We start from the raw sequence: 16,337 nt of genomic DNA, 5'->3' as shown, positions 1-16,337 counted from the left end.
TGTGTATATGTTAATCCCAAGATCCTGATTTATCCCTCCCCCTACATTTCCCCTTTGGTAATGATGTTTGTTTTGAAGTCTGTGAGTCTGTTTCTGTTTTGTACATTTGTATCTTTTTTTTAAAATTAGATTCCACTTATGAGTGATATTATGTGATTTTTGTCTTCGTCTCACTTACTTCACTTAGTATGATAATCTTTAGGTCCATCCCTGTTGCTGCAAATGGCATTATTTCATTCTGTTTGCTGCAAATGGCATTATTTCGTTCTGTTTTATGGCTGAGTAATATTCCATTGTATATATGTACCACATCTTCTTTATCCATTCCTCCATCAATGGACATTTAGGTTGCTTCCATGTCTTGGCTGTTGTAAATTGTGCTGCAGTGAACATTGGGGTGCACGTATCTTTTCGAATAATGGTTTTCGCTAGATATGTGCCCAGGAGTGGGATTGCTGGACCATCTGGTAGTTCTAGTTTTAGTTTTTTAAGGAACCTCTATTTGTTCTCCATAGTGCTTGTACCAGTTTACATTCCCACCAACAGTTAGGAGGGTTCTCTCTTCTCCACACCCTCTCTAGCGTTTATTTTTTATTTATTTATTTTTCCTGTGTTACGCGGGCCTCTCACTGCTGTGGCCTCTCCCGTTGCGGAGCACAGGCTCCGGATGCGCAGGCTCAGGGGCCATGGCTCACGGGCCCAGCCGCTCCACAGCATGCGGGATCCTGCCGCACCGGGGCACGAACCCGCGTCCCCTGCGTCGGCAGGCAGACTCTCAACCACTGCGCCACCAGGGAAGCCCTCTAGCTTTATTTTTTGTAGACCTTTTTCATGATGGACATTCTGAATGGTGTGAGGTGTTACCTCATTGTAGATTTGATTTGCATTTCTCTGATAATTAGTGATGTTGAGCATCTTTTCATGTGCTTTTTGGCCATTTGTATGTCTTCCTTGGAGAAATGTCTGCTTAGATCTGCCCATTTTTTTATTGTTCCTTTGTGGGGGTATTGACCTTCATTTGCAAATATTTTCTCCTATTCGGTGGGTTGTCTTTTCATTTTATTTATGGTTTCCTTTGCTCTGCAGAAGCTTTTTAATTTAGTTAGGTTGCCCTTGTTTATTTCTGTTTTTATTTGCATTACTTGAGGAGGTGGATCAAAAAATATATTGCTGAGATTTATGTCAAAGAGTGTTCTGCCTGTGTTTTCCTTTAAGAGTTTTATAGTGTCTGGCCTTTATAATTAGGTCTTTAATCCATTTTGAGTTTATTTTTGTGTGTGGTGTTAGAGAATATTCTAATTTCATTCTTTTACACGTAGCTGCCAGTTTTCCCAGAACCACTTATTAAAGAGACTGTCTTTTCCCCATTGTATATTCTTGCCTCCTTTGTAGTAGATTAATTGACCGTAGGTGCGTGGGTTTATTTCTGGGCTTTCTATTCTGTTGCATTGATCTATATTTCTGTTTTTGTGCCACTACCATACTGTTTTGATTACTGTAGCTTAATAGTATAGTCTGAAGTCAGGGAGTGTGATTCCTCCAGTTCTGTTTTTCTTTCTCAGGATTGCTTTGGCTATTCAGGGTCTTTTGTGTCTCCATACAAATTTTAAGATTTTTTGTTCTAGTTCTGTGAAAAATGCCATTGGTAATTTGAGAGGGATTGCACTGAATCTGTAGATTGCCTTGGGTAGTACAGTCATTTTGACAATATTGATTCTTACAATTCAAGAACATGGTATATCTTTCTGTCTTTTTGTGTCATCTTTGATTTCTTTCATCAGCATCTTATAGTTTTCAGAATACAGGTCTTTTGTCTCCTTAGGTAGGTTTATTCCTAGGTATTTTATTCTTTTTGATGAGATGGTAAAGGAGACTGCTTCCTAAATTTCTCTTTCTAATCTTTTCATTGTTAGTGTATAGGAATGTAAGAGATTTCTGTGTATTAATTTTGTATCACACAACATGACCAGATTTATTGATGAGCTCTAGTAGTTTTGTGGTAGCATCATTAGGATTTTCTAGGTATAGTATCATTTCATTTGCAAACAGTGACAGTTTTACTTCTTCTTTTCCAATTTAGATTCCTTTTATTTCTTTTTCTTCTCTGATTGCCATGGCTAGTACTTCCAAAACTGTGTTGAATAAAAGTGGCAGCAATAGACATCCTTGCCTTTTTCCTGATATTAGGCAGAATGCTTTCAGCTTTTCACCATTGAGAATGATGTTAGCTGTCAGTTTGTCACATATGGCCTTTATTATGTTGAGGTAAGTTCCCTATATTCCCACTTCCTGGAGAGTTTTTATCATAACTGGATGTTAAATTTTATCAAAAGCGTTTTCTGTATCTATTGAGACAATCATATTGTCTTTATTCTTCAACTTGTTAATGTGGTGTATCACACTGGTCGATTTTCAGATATAGAAAAATTCTTTCATCCCTGGGAAAAATTCCACTTGATCATAGCGTATGATCCTTTTAATGTGTTGTTGGATTCAGTTTGCTAAATTCGGTTGAGGATTTTTGTGTCTATGTTCATCAGTGATATTGGCCTGTAATTTTCTTTTTTGTGGTATCTTTGTCTGGTTTTGTTATCAGGGTGATGGTGGCCTCATAGAATGAGCTTGGGAGTGTTCCTTCCTCTCCAACTTTTTGGAAGAGTTTCAGAAGGGTAGGTGTTAACTCTTCTCTAAATGTTTGATAGAATTTGCCTGTGAAGCCATCTGGTCCTGGACTTCTGTTTGTTGGAAGTTTTTAAATCACTGTTTAAATTTTATTACTTGTGATTGCTCTGTTCATATTTTCTGTTTCTTACTGGTGCAGTCTTGGAAGGTTGTATCTAAGAATTTGTCCATTTCTTCTAGGTTGTCCATGTTATTGGCATGTAGTTGTTTGTAGTAGTCTCTTATGATCCTTTGTATATCTGTGGTGTCAGTTGTAACTTCTCCTTTGTCATTTCTAATTTTATTGATTTGAGTCCTCTCCCTTTTTTTCTTGATGAGTCTGGCTAAGGGTTTATCAATTTTGTTTATCTTCTCAAAGAACCAGCTTTTAGCTTCATTGATCTTTTCTGTTGTTTTCCTCTGTTTCTTTTTTTTTAAATTTCTGCTCTGATCTGTATGATTTCTTTCCTTTTACTTAACTTTGGGATTTGTTTGTTCTTCTTTCTCTCGTTGCTTTAGGTATAAGGTTAGGTTGTTTATTAGAGATATTGCTTGTTTCCTGAGGTAAGCTTGTATCACTATAAACTTCTCTCTTAGAACTGTTTTTGCTGCATCCCACAGGTTTTGGACTGTTGTGTTTCTGTTGTCATTTATCACTAGATATTTTTTGATTTCTTCCATGATCCATTGGTTGTTTAGTAGCATATTGTTTAACCTCTATGTGTTTGTGTATTTTACAGTTTCTTTTTTCCTGTAATTTATTTCTATTTTCATAGCGTTGTGGTTGGAAAATATGCTTCATATGATTTCAGTTTCTTGAATTTACCAAGGCTTGATTTGTGGCCCAAGATGTGATCTATCCTGGAGAATATTCCATGTGCACTTCAGAAGAAAGTGTATTCTCTTGCTTTCAGATGGAATGCTCTATAAATATCAATTAAGTCCATCTGATCTAATGTGTCATTTAAGGCCTGTTTTACCTTATTGATCTTCTGTCTGGATGATCTGTCCATTGATGAAAGTGGGGTGTTCAAGTCCCCCACTATTATTGTGCTGCTGTCAATTTTTCCTTTTATGGCTGTTAGCATTTGCCTTATATATTGAGGTGCTCCTATGTGGGTTCATATATATTTACAATTGTTATATCTTCTTTTTGGATTGATCCCTTGATCATTATGTAGTGTCCTTCTTTGTCTCTTGTAACATTCTTTATTTTAAAGTCTATTTTCTCTGATATGAGTATTGCTACTCCAGCTTTCTTTTGATTTCCATTTCCATGGAATGCCTTTTTCCATCCCCTCCCTTTCAGTCTGTATGTGTCCCTAGATCTGAGGTGGGTCTCTTGTAGTCAGCATATATAAGAGTCTTGTTTTTGTATCCATTCAGCCAGTCTATGTATTTTGGTTGGAGCATTTAATCCATTTACATTTAAGGTAATTATCGATATGTATGTTCTTTGCCATTTTGTTAATTGTTTTGGATTTTTTAAAAGATTTATTTATTTATTTTGTCTGTGCCAGGTCTTAGTTGCAGCACACGGGATCTTTCTTGCAGCATATGGGATCTTTTGTTTAGTTGCAGCATGCAGCCTTCTTAGTTGCGACATCCAGAGTCTTAAATCGCAGCATGCAGACTCTTGGTTGTGGCATGCGTGCTTTTTAGTTGCAGCATGTGGGCTTCTTAGTTGCGGCATGCAGACTCTTAGTTGCAGCAATGTGAACTCTTAGTTGTGGCATGCTTGCGGGATCTAGTTCCCTGACCAGGGATCAAACCCAGGCACCCTGCACTGGGAGCGCAGAGTCTTACCCACTGTACCACCAGGGAGGTCCCTGGATTTGTTTTTGTTTTTGTTTTTGTTTTTTTTTTTGCAGTACGTGAGCCTCTCACCATTGTGGCCTCTCCCGTTGCAGAGCACAGGCTCCGGACACGCAGGCTCAGCAGCCATGGCTCACAGGCCCAGCCACTCTGCGGCATGTGGGATCTTCCTGGACCGGGGCACAAACCCACATCCCCTGCATCGGCAGGTGGACTCTCAACCACTGCGCCACCAGGGAAACCCCCTGGATTTGTTTTTGAAGGTCTTTTATCTTCCCTTCCTCTTTTGTTCTCTTCTCTTGTGATTTGATGTCTATCTTTAGTGTTGTGTTTGGATTGCTTTTTTTAAATATATATTTAGTTAGTTAGTTTTAATATTTTTTGGGTACGTCAGATTTTAGTTGCAGCACATGGGATCTTTGTTGAGGCATGCAGGATCTTGTGGCATGTGGGCTTTTGTCTACTTGTGACATGCGGGTTTTTTCTCTTCTCTAGTTGTGGCGTTCAGGCTGCAGAGCACATGGGTTCTGTATTTGCAGCACATGGGCTCCAGAGCACGTGGGCTCTGTAGTTTGGTGCCCACAGGCTCTCTAGTTGAGGTGCCTGGGCACAGCTGCCCCATGGCGTGTTGGAACCTAGTTCCCCGACCAGGAATCGAACTCACATCCCGTGCAGTGGAAGGCAGATTCTTTACCACTGGACCACCAGAGAAGTCCCCTGGATTGCTTTCTCTTTTTTGTGTTTCTGCTGCAAATTTTGGTTTTGTGGTTCTCATGAAGTTTTGATACAGCAGTCTATATATGTACAAGATTGTTTTAAGTTGCTGGTCTCTTAATTTCCAGTGCATTTCCTATATCATGTATTAGTACTCTCTTCTCATGATTGCTGGTTTTGATATCATATTTGTGTGTGGATGATTTCCTACCTTTACTTTATGTTTGCCTTTGCTGGTGAGCTTTTCCATTCATAATTTTCTTGATTCTAGTTGTGGCTTTTTCTTTTCTGCCTAGAGAAGTTCCTTTAAGACTTCTTGTAAAGCTGGTGTGGTGGTGCTGAATTTTCTTAGCTTTTGCTTGTTAAACTTTTGACTTCTCTGTTGAATCTGAATGAGAGCCTTGCTGAGTAGAGTACTCTTGGTTGTAGGTTTTTCCCTTTCATCACTTTAAATATATCATGCTACTCCCTTCTGTCCTGCAGAGTTTCTGCTAAAAGAATCAGCTGATAACCTTATGAGGATTCCCTTGTATGTTATTTGTTGCTTTTCCCTTGTTGCTTTTAATACTTTTTCTTTGTCTTTGATTTTTGTCAGTTTGATTAATGTGTATCTCAGTGTGTTCCTCCTTGGGTTTATCTTGTGTGGGACTTTCTGTGCTTCCTGGACTTGAATGAGTGTTTTCCTTTCTCATGTTACAGAAGTTTTCGCCCTTAATCTCTTACAATATTTTCTCAGGCCCTATCTCTCTCTCTCCTCCTTCTGGGACCCCTATGATGCAAATGTTGGTGCTTTTAATGTTGCCCCCGAGGGCCTCTGAGACTGTCCTCATTTCTTGTCATTCTTTTTTCTTTATTCTGTTCTGTGGCAGCGAGTTCAGCCATTGTCTTCCAGCTCACTTATTTGTTCTTCTGCCTCAGCTATTGATTCCTTCTAGTGTATTTTTCAATCCAGTTATTGTTCACCTCTATTTATTTGTTCTTTAAATCTTCTAGCTCTTTGTTAAGCATATCTTATAACTTCTCAGTCTGTGCTTCCATTCTTTTTCTGAGATCTTGGATCATCTTTACTATCATTACTCTGAAGTCTTTTTCAGGTAGGTTGCCTATCTCTACTTCATTTAGTTGTTCCTGTGGGTTTTTACTTGCTCCTTCTTCTGGAACATATTTCTCTGCCCTCTCATTTTGTCTGCCTTTCTGTGTTTGTGGTCTACTTTCTGCTGGCTGTAGGATCATAGCTCCCCTTGCTTCTAGTCTGTGCCCTCTGGTGGGTGAGGTTGGTCCTGAGGCTTGTGCAGGCTTCTTGGTGAGAGGGACTGGTACCTGCCCATTGGTGGGTAGAACTGGGTCTTGTTCCTCTGTTGGGCAGGGCCATGGCAAGGGTGTGTGTTTAGAGGTGGCTGTGAGCCCAGTATGGCTTTAGGCACCCTGTCTGCTAATGGATGGGGCTGTAGAACTGAGTTTTAATGCCAGCTTCTCCACTTAGTTGTTGTATAAATTCATATTTGTATACATTTTTTAACTTTTCCAAGTTAGTTTTATTATCAATAATTTCATGGGGTTGCAGCCGGTCTTCCTCTTTGTCCTTCTTCTTAAGTGAAGGAATTTCCCATATCACTTTCTGGCAAATTTAAAATAAAAATTGAAAAGGTAATGCAGAACCTTGGTACACTGAATAGCAAAAATTCTCAGAGCAGCCACAGCTCAGACGTGTCAGTGAGCCCTCTCTAATATAGTCTTTTCATATATGAATGTGATATGCCTTCTTTGTGACTTCTAGGGAAATCTATCCATTCTCTCAATATTTAGGAGTTTCAAGAATGCTATTTCTGAGACACAAATCTGATGTAGTTGCCCTACTCAAGTCTTCCACTGGCTCTTCATTGCTTATATTATGCGGTTATTATTTATGGTAAAACTTGAATGTGAAGAAATGTAACATTTTATTTTGTGTAACTGAAATCTGTTTGTTCATGAACATCCATGAAACATGTACACCTGATAATAGACAAAAAGTATGTTGGGGACTTGTGTCTTCTGGGGCAGGAGATGGAGGCTGAATTCAAGTATGGATTACAAGAAAAAGAGTATACAGAAGGGTGAGGTAAGTTAGAAGGTCTTTAAATATGTTTAGCACTAGTGTCCACTTTTTCAGTGCCTTTAGAAGCACTTTAGAAGTTAAATTAACATGCGAAAAGAAAACTGCCTGCACCCTCCAACTGAGGAGAGTTTTATCTGCTAAAGATTCAGAGCCCTTTGGCTACTATTACCTGTTGCATCCCTGGGGCTCCTTTTCCCTTGTTCTCAAGAGCCTAAGTGATCCTTTGTTTACTAGCATAATTTTAGTTTTGCCGGGCAGAAAAACACTAACATTAAGATTAAGAAGATTTCCTGATCCCTATTCGAAAATGACACCTGGGTAAATCAGATCTCCTCACACATCTTCACCCCCAACCCCCAAAATACAGATTAATTTGGAGAGCACATAAAATTACACATGGCCTATGTCTGGAGCATAACTGGAAAAACAGACAATATGATCCACTTTGCATTCCCGAATTGTGTCCTGCAATCATAGTAAGAACCACAAGGGCCATTCCAGCCACAGCATTGACTCACTGGGGAAATGGGGCTGCCACAAGTATTCCAGGCCTCACACATTCCTAGCCGTTAGCATCTCCATCATTAGACTGAGACTGACATAATGCATGTGCTTAACATACAAAGAAATGCAACTCTGTACAGAAGGTTGGTTGAAGTTGTTGGTTGAAGTTGTTAGGATATAGGCTAAACTAATACAACAAACGTAAAAGACTATAGCACCCTTATTTACGATTTTATTTGTTTCCATGTGATGGTTCCAAGGTAGATGGATAGATCTGGGCTGCCATCCACAAGTTAAGTCTTCCATTTTGGGGTAGATGACAGATGGTGGTCCATTCCTGTCCACCTCTAAGCCAGTGAGAATTATGCTTAACTGGAAAGCCCAATGCTCATTTAAAATTTTTTTTCTAATGAAATGTACAATTAATATTTGAAAATAAGAGTATACCATAATTACCATGTCAGGTTCATGGTAATGACTCCATAAATATTTTGGGGAATGGAAGGGTGATAAATATAACACCCTTTATAATTTGTAAATAAATTATAAATATAATTTAATATCTCAGGTGTCTATTCTTTATGTATTCATTAGAATGAAAATTTATTGAACAACATTAACTTGACCTCTAATAGATTTGCTTTTGAAGGGAAGGAAAATTTGCCACCCCTAAATGGATCTCTTTGGCATGAGGATTATTTTGGGTTGATTGTTTTTAAGAAAGAAAAGACTCAGGAAGAACCTTTGACCTAACTGCCTAAAGAATGTAGATAGAGGACCTGTTCCAGGAAGGGAGCTATCACCAGAGATACCTAGAGTATAATATAAACTGGGTGTGGTAGACAGGGAGGAACCTAGCGCGCATGTGTGTATCATTTTGCCTGTCTTTGGGATTTCTCATGTTTGGATTCGCCGTATTTAAATAATTAAATTTGATTTTCTCCTGTGAATGTCTCTTATGTCAATTTAATTCTTAGACCAACCAGAAGAACTTAGGAGGGTAGAGAAAAAAAAATTTTTTTTCTCCCCAGCACTTTCATCAAGTTTTATTCTTTCTTTAACAGGTAGTTTGTATAAGAGATACTTTAGCAAATGGTGATTTTTCTTTAAAGTTCTAAGAGTTTAGACCCCAGTTGAATTGACATTTCCAAACTCTTCTTTTTTCCTGCTTGATTCTCTTGTTCCTTTCCAACTCACATGCTTGGAAAGTTTTCACATTTCTTTTTTCCCCACATACCTTCTTACTGTAAAATCTATAACTGCAGGTATTTCCTTCTTTCCTCCTCATACTTCTGGGTTCATCAGATCAAACTGTCCCAAGCCCCCTGCTGAGGAAACATGTATTGCAAGATATCTGTGAGGCATCACTCCTGACCTACTGAATACCCCCCAGGTGAGACACGGAATATCTCTGCCTCTTATCTGCCCTGAGTGCTCTGTATTACCCCACCAATCTCCTCACTCACAAGTCAGTAAGAGTGGAGATGGATGGTCAAGAAGGAAAGGTGAATTAGTTAGCCACTGTTGCTTCACTCTTGATCTCTCAGTCAGGCAGGTCAAGTGGGGAACCTAGGGAAGTAGCCCTGGAACACTGCTGTATTGCTCCAGATTTATCATTCCAGAAATACCTATTGCTATTTGTCAGAAGAACACACAGAGATTCAAATGTGCATGTTTACTCGAAGTGCAGCCAGGCTCCTTGTGGGTTGACTCAAAGATTGGGGAGAATAATCAGCTTCTTCTCACCTATTCACAGAGCACTTTTCATGGGTTTTCTCTCACACTTTAGGGCAGTCTTCTGATGTCGTGATATTTCTTGCTGAATTGTAGGGTTGGGGGAGCAACAGATGGGACAGTCCACCTTAACTTGGGATCTAGGGAGTTGGAGTAGTTCCTCTACAAGTAAAACACTTTCTAAGTTTGTCTAGATTTCATTTACCTGTCTGTTGGAAATGGGCCATGTATCTCTGTGCCATTGTTTCAGACATCCTGAGGAGTTTCTCTGACAGATTCGATAAAATGCCTCTCACCTCATCATGGATCAAAGTGATTTTCATCATCTTGGCCGTTACTCTTTATTCTGGTGAGTAAATTTTTCAGTCTTGGGGAGAACACTTCATATATCCTAGAAATGCAGGAAGCATTTTGCTGTAACGTAGGAATGTAGTGGTGGTTTCATTGATTCGTAATTCTTAAATTGGTAAAGTGACACAGGGTTTACTATAAATTCCTTTTAAATGTTTCATCATTGAATTGCTTCTTCTCATTTCCCATATTAGAAAAGTTAAAACAGAGTGGTGCATTAGAATGGGCAGTAGACCTTATCTCTTCGTTTAACTAAATTATTTTTCCTTTTGGGGCCCAGATTCTATGGTTGTAATTACAAAATGTGGGGAAAGAATGAGCTCTTCTAGATCTGGTATTCCTTGTAAATCTAAAGTTTTAGTTATCAGCTCTGAGTCTCCGAAATTAAGGCATTGTGTTAAGAAAGAACTCGTTCATACCTCTGTTGACCAGTTATCTTCCTTAAAGTTCAAGGTGGCCCATAAAATTTGGGGAAAAAAAGGAGCTGTTATATGGGTATTGAATAATACCCTGATATTGAGCAGAATTTCTTCACATTTAAGTGACTTCACCCAGGGCATTGTCTTCATCACAATGAAATGTCTCTTTTACAGAGCTTTAAAAAATTGGTATCTTCAAGCAGTGTATTAGGAGTTACTAAAAAATATAATACATAATACCATTTTTCACAAAGCTAGAATAATTGGGGGATTATTTTTTTCTAAGATTTGTATATATTTGAGAATTTATGTTTTTGTTACTACTACAAAATTCTTATCTCATTAGTTGTAGTTCCTTGAATTGGCCACTTACATAGATTTCTACTGCCAATGTGTGTGTGGGCTTCTTATTTTTTTAAACTGTTCTGTGGTTGCAGAAACTGCTCTTACAAAAACATCAAGTTATAAGCATTGGGTAAGTTACTGCTGGTTCATTTGGAAGTTGAAAAGTAAATTTTTAACCATTTTCAGTTTCTAAAATCACAGCAAAATTGATCAAACAGAATGTAAAAAACACTCCTTCAAAAAGTAAAAGTGTGTATGTATTATTATTACATCAAGGTTAAGAAATAGAATCTAGCAAGTAATACAAAACCATTTAGCAGTGTCTATACAAGGTGATAGCGTATTTATCCTATTACCTTAAATTTCCTATCATGGGTAGTTACTTGCTCCACACAAAACTGAGAGCTATAGAAGTATGTTTAGAGTAGAATTATTCATCCTAACAAAATGAAAGGGAAAAAAGCACCAGCCCAATTACCAGTGTGTAGGAGAATAGACAGTGATGATTTCTATATGGCCAAATAGTGGAATATTACTTAAGGGTGAAAATAAATTACAGCTCTGAACATCAGTATAAATAAAGGTCATAAGGGAGTATAAAAAGAAAGGCATATAAGAATACATATTGTATCATTTATTTGTGAAAATTACCAAGATACCCAAAACTATGAAATATATAATTATAGTGAAAATATATATGTATTGATATGTAGTGAAATTCTAGAGGGAGGTAGAAACTCAGTTTGGTGACTTACTTGTGTGTGTGTGTGTGTGTGTTTGTGTGAGTGAGAGAGTGATAAGAAAAATATCACCTAGGAGGGGAAGGTCATGGGTGGGGGTGGGAAATTGGTTACAGTATAAAAATATACTCAGCCACTTGCATGGCCTTTTTGTTAATACACTATTTCTATAAAAATACTGATATTAGTTTCTAATTTACTGGATGTGACTCCATAAAGTTTTCTCTTTAAACCTAAACATATATTGTATTTATCCTTTTCTGGATGTATGGCATTTCATATTAAGATTTAAGAAGATTGTATTCAAATATTCATTGTCTAATGTATATTATCTCTCTATATTTGACAGGTAGAATGTGGTCCATACAGTGGTGTGAAAACATGCACAAAAGAATATCATCCAGTCTTTGCAACCAATGGCCACACTTATTGCAATAAATGTTTTTTTTTGTGGTGCACTCAAGTAAGAACACAATAGTGAATATTTACTCTTCCAAAGTAATAAAAAAATCATGAAATGATAAGAAAACTCATTTGCTGATAATGTAGGCACAACATACACAGAAAATAACTATAATATTTCTCTAAAAGCCAAGGAGACACACTTCTACCATGTCTTAAAATTCTTACTTCTGAAAGTAGTATTAAACTATCACTATAACCATGCTGGATGTTTTGCAAATGAAAGAACTAGTTAACTTAGCTTAATTTAATTGATTATGAACTACTAATGGCTGACTAGTGGCCAAGATGATGTTATTCCAAAGCTCTGATGCTCAACAGAAGATCTCACTGAAGTCATGAGAATCAGCCTTGCAGACCTCCAGCCACAGGGAGCATAATTGAGCAAAGAACAGACTCATGATTACACACTGAAATCATGTGATTGTCAACTTTGTCTCCTGAAATCATCATGGCCTTTGAAACCTTCCTGAGAGTGCAGAGCAGTCTAGGACACCTCCACCCAAACTCACACCCCCCTCTCCTCCACTCGGAAGGAGTTTGTGGTCTAAAGCTTTGCCAGCCTTTTCTGCAGCACTCCCCCATTTTGTTACACATGTGTTCCTCATAAAATCTTTGCCCACTTACTCCCAAAATTGTTTCTGCCTCTTGGAAAATCTGGATTAACACAATGCCTAATGCCTTCCTTTCTTAGGTCTAGTCCAAAGACTGAGTCAGGACTGAGCAGGTAGGAAGGATCAAACAGCCCCACAGTAGGGAGAGGACATGTATAAGGCAGGGGAGCAGGCAGGGTCCAGCTCCTTCTGGAAGTAGAGCACAGCCTTTCTGTAATGTCCCATAGTTCAGATCTCCTCATTTAGAAACATTTTGTGTACTGCCACAGTGTTTAATTTTATGTGTTCTTTTAATAATTTTTTTTCACTTTCTGTCTGATTCTTTCTACAGAAAAAGTGGTGGCAAATTTGCTATTGCTCATTATAGTGAATGCTGACTTTTTCCTGGAGCAACACATTCCTACAACTTCTACTGTGATCCCATTTTGCAGTGGATTCTACAGACAATTAGAGTTGCAGAGCCAGGGTCTTCCATTCTTAGAGGACCACGTGAACCCTGTAGAATACAAGGTGGAATGTAGTATATTCCAAGTTCTTTCTAACTTTAAGATCCTTTCATTTCAGCATTTTTACTCTCTATGTTCAGTTCTTCAATGACAGTTTGAAAAATTAGTATCTTAGTTATATGTTTGATAATGTAAAACCTAGTGCAATTTAAAACCCTAAATATTTTGCTCCATGAAATGTTAAATGGTGTTACATTTTTTTTTTAACATGCCCCTTGTTTATTTCGTTGGGTAATGGGTTAAGACATAAACAATTTTTGATACCTATAGCCAAAAAGATATTTTCCAAATATGACCAAATATTAGATTACTTGGGTATTTATAAAAAGTACAGGGCTTCCCTGGTGGCACAGTGGTTGAGAGTCCGCCTGCCGATGCAGGGGACACAGGTTCATGCCCCGGCTCGGGAAGATCCCACATGCCGCGGAGCAGCTGGGCCCATGAGCCATGGCCGCTGAGCCTGCGCGTCCGGAGCCTGTGCTCCTCAACTGGAGAGGCCGCAACAGTGAGAGGTCCGCGTACCACCAAAAAAAAAAAAAAAAAAAGTACAGATAACTGGATTCTGTCTGTTCTAAAGATTCAGAACTTCTAGGAGAGGTTTATGGGAAATTGAAATCTAACAAGCATCCCAGGTAATATTATGATCATGAATCTTAGGTAATACTGACTCTAAGACCTCGGGTATGTCTATAATTGAATAAATTTCAGAACGTATAGAAAGATAATATAAGATTTATGAGGTTTGGGAAAAATTTATATGTTTTTCGTTCTTGATCACAAGTCAGTTGAGAGGTAAGTGGGTGCTCCTGGGATGAGAGGCAACACGGCCTTTATTGACTTAGGACTTGCTTTATTAGGGCCAAGTCAGATGTCTCTCCATTAGTCTCAGTTTTCCAGCCACAAGAAGCAGGCTTTAGTTGTGTGCCCAAAGGATCATTCAGACCTTGAATGTAGTGGCAGAAATGTAGGTTGACTGTTGAATGACAACTGGGAATCTATGACATATGCTATGCTAGGCATGCTGTTCTTATCAATAGATACTTTTACATCTAAAGAGTAATCAGTGTGGGAGCTATTAAATCATTTAAAATCTCAAATATCCCTCTTAAGGAAAGTATCCATTAGAATGTTAATTTGTAGAGCAACATTATAAAAATGCTTTCGGCCAATTGCAGCACTTTTTCTTTGCAGAGGACTTTGTGAAAAAGTTCTTCAGTGAACATGTGTATTCATTTATGTATTCTTTTTTTTTAAATTCCACATAAATAAAGGTCTATGTGTCAAGCCCTATTTAGATGTGAGAAATAAGATAACAATGATCAGCTCTGCTTTTACTTATCATCTAGGAATTTAAATGTTATCGATTAAAGTTATTATCCACTAACGAATGGAAATCCTCCTTTTTGCATGACTGTTCTCCTCAAAAGCTCTGTGAAACAGTTTTCTACATGTTACCTAACTCAGTTCTTCTAAGAATCACATTAGGTAGACATCAGCTCTCTATTTTACATATAATGAAAATGAGACACAGGAAATCTTACAGTATTTTAAACCTGACCTTTTGGTAAAGAGAGTTTGAATACAAAGCTTGAAATTTTATTCTTTTTAAAAACCAGTTTATTGTTGTAATTACATGCCCAAAATTAATCAGTTTTAGACATGATGTAATAATTGAAATATATATAGAGAGAGGGAGAGAGAGAGAGGGAGAGAGATAAGCAACCATCACCACAATTAAAGTTTAGAGTGTTTACATCACCCCCAAATATGTGCCTCTCATCCTTTGGAGGTCATGCCCTCTTCCTACCCCCAACCCAAGGCAACTACTCATCTACATTGTATTCTCTTGTTTTACCTTTTCTAGACATTTTCTGTAAAGACAATGAAACAGTATGTTGTTTTTATATCTGCTTCTTTCATTTTACAGGTTTTTGTGGTTCATTCACACTGTAGCGTATACATCAGTAGTTCATTACTTTTTAATGTTCAGTAGTATTCCATTTTGTATTGATATACCATGTTTTGTTTTACTTTTTCACTAGGTTATGAACACTGGAATTGTTGCCACTTTTTGATTATTAAGAAAAATGGTGCTATGAACATTACTATACAAGTCTTTTTTTCTTTTCATTTTTTCTTGGTTAAACACCCAAGAGCAGAATGGATGCTTTGTATGGTAGGTTTATCTTGCGCTCTTCCAGAACCTATCAGTGTATTTTTCAAAGTGGCTGTATCTTCTTAACCATTCCCACCAGTAATGTATGAGAATTCCGTTTCCTCCACATCCTCACCAACAATTGTTACTGCATACCTCTTTTTTCTCTTCCAGTTTTATTGAGATATAATCGACATACAGCACTGTGTAAGTTTAAGATGTACAGCGTAATGATTTGACTTACATATATCATGAAATAGTTATAGTAAGTTTAGTGAACATCCATCATCCCATACAGATACAAAATTAGAGAAATAGAAAAAAATTTTTTCTTGTGATGAGAACTCTTAGGATTTACTCTTTTAACTTTCATATATAATGCTCAGCAGTGTTAATTATATTTAACATGTTGTTCATTGCAAGCCTAGTACTTATTTATCTTATAACTGGAAGTTTTTACCTTTCAACTACTTTCATACAATTCCATCTCTCCTCACCCCCCATCTTTGGTAACCACAAATCTGATCTCTTTTTCCATGAGTTTGTTTTTGAAGTATAATTGACCTACAACACTGTGTTGGTTCCTGGTACACACATAGTGATTCTATATTTCTGTACATTTCAAAATGATCACCATGATAAATCTAATTGTCTTCTGTCACCACACAAAGATATTGCATAATTATTGACTGGATTCCCCACACTGTACATTTCATAGCTGTGATTGATTTATTTTGTAACTGAAAGTTTGTACCTCTTAATCTCTCTCCCCTATTTCTCTTCGGCCCCCAACCCCCTCCCCTCTGACATCTGACAACTACTGGTTTGTTCTCTGTATCTGTGACTCTGTTTCTGTTTAGTTGTGTTTCGTTTCATTTGTTTTTGTTTTTTAGATTGTACGTATAAGTGAAATCATATAGTATTTGTCTTTTTCTGTCTGAATTATTTCAATTAGCATAATACCCTCTAGGTTCATCCATGTTGCTGCAAATTGCAAGATTTTGTTCTTTGTTATAGCTAAATAATACTCTGGTGTGTGTGTGTGTGTGTGTGTGTGTATCACTATCACATCTTCTTTATACATTCATCTATTGATTGGGCACTTAAGTTGCTTCTGTATGTTGGTTACTGTAAATAATGTTGGAATGAATATAGGGGTGAATCTATATTTTCAACTTAGTGTTTCTTTTTTCCTTTTTTTTTTTTTTTTTTTTTTTTT

The 16,337-nt window shown here is 37.5% G+C and overlaps 1 protein-coding gene across 2 annotated transcripts in view; it reads left to right on the top strand.

Moving 5' to 3' along the window:
- Positions 1 to 2,624: 2,624 nt before the first annotated feature.
- Positions 2,625 to 16,337, top strand: part of SPINK9 (serine peptidase inhibitor, Kazal type 9) — a 23,368-nt gene continuing 9,655 nt past the window's right edge. The window contains exons 1-5 of one of the 2 annotated variants that reach the window (XM_029218743.1): positions 2,625 to 2,669; positions 9,777 to 9,875; positions 11,731 to 11,844; positions 12,789 to 12,967; positions 15,006 to 15,139. In XM_029218743.1, coding sequence (XP_029074576.1) covers positions 15,124 to 15,139 — 16 coding nt within the window. In that variant the 5' untranslated portion in view covers positions 2,625 to 2,669; positions 9,777 to 9,875; positions 11,731 to 11,844; positions 12,789 to 12,967; positions 15,006 to 15,123. Of the gene's footprint in view, positions 2,670 to 9,776; positions 9,876 to 11,730; positions 11,845 to 12,788; positions 12,968 to 15,005; positions 15,140 to 16,337 lie in introns of those variants that run through there. The other variant, XR_003792839.1, reaches the window with a different exon arrangement.

The sequence above is a fragment of the Monodon monoceros genome, unplaced genomic scaffold (assembly GCF_005190385.1).
Source record: "Monodon monoceros isolate NGI ecotype Baffin Bay Population unplaced genomic scaffold, NGI_Narwhal_1 Super_Scaffold_12, whole genome shotgun sequence".
NCBI classification, from domain to species: domain Eukaryota; kingdom Metazoa; phylum Chordata; class Mammalia; order Artiodactyla; family Monodontidae; genus Monodon; species Monodon monoceros.
Note: the sequence above shows the minus strand (reverse complement) of the source record. Positions and strands in the feature narration are given on the sequence as shown.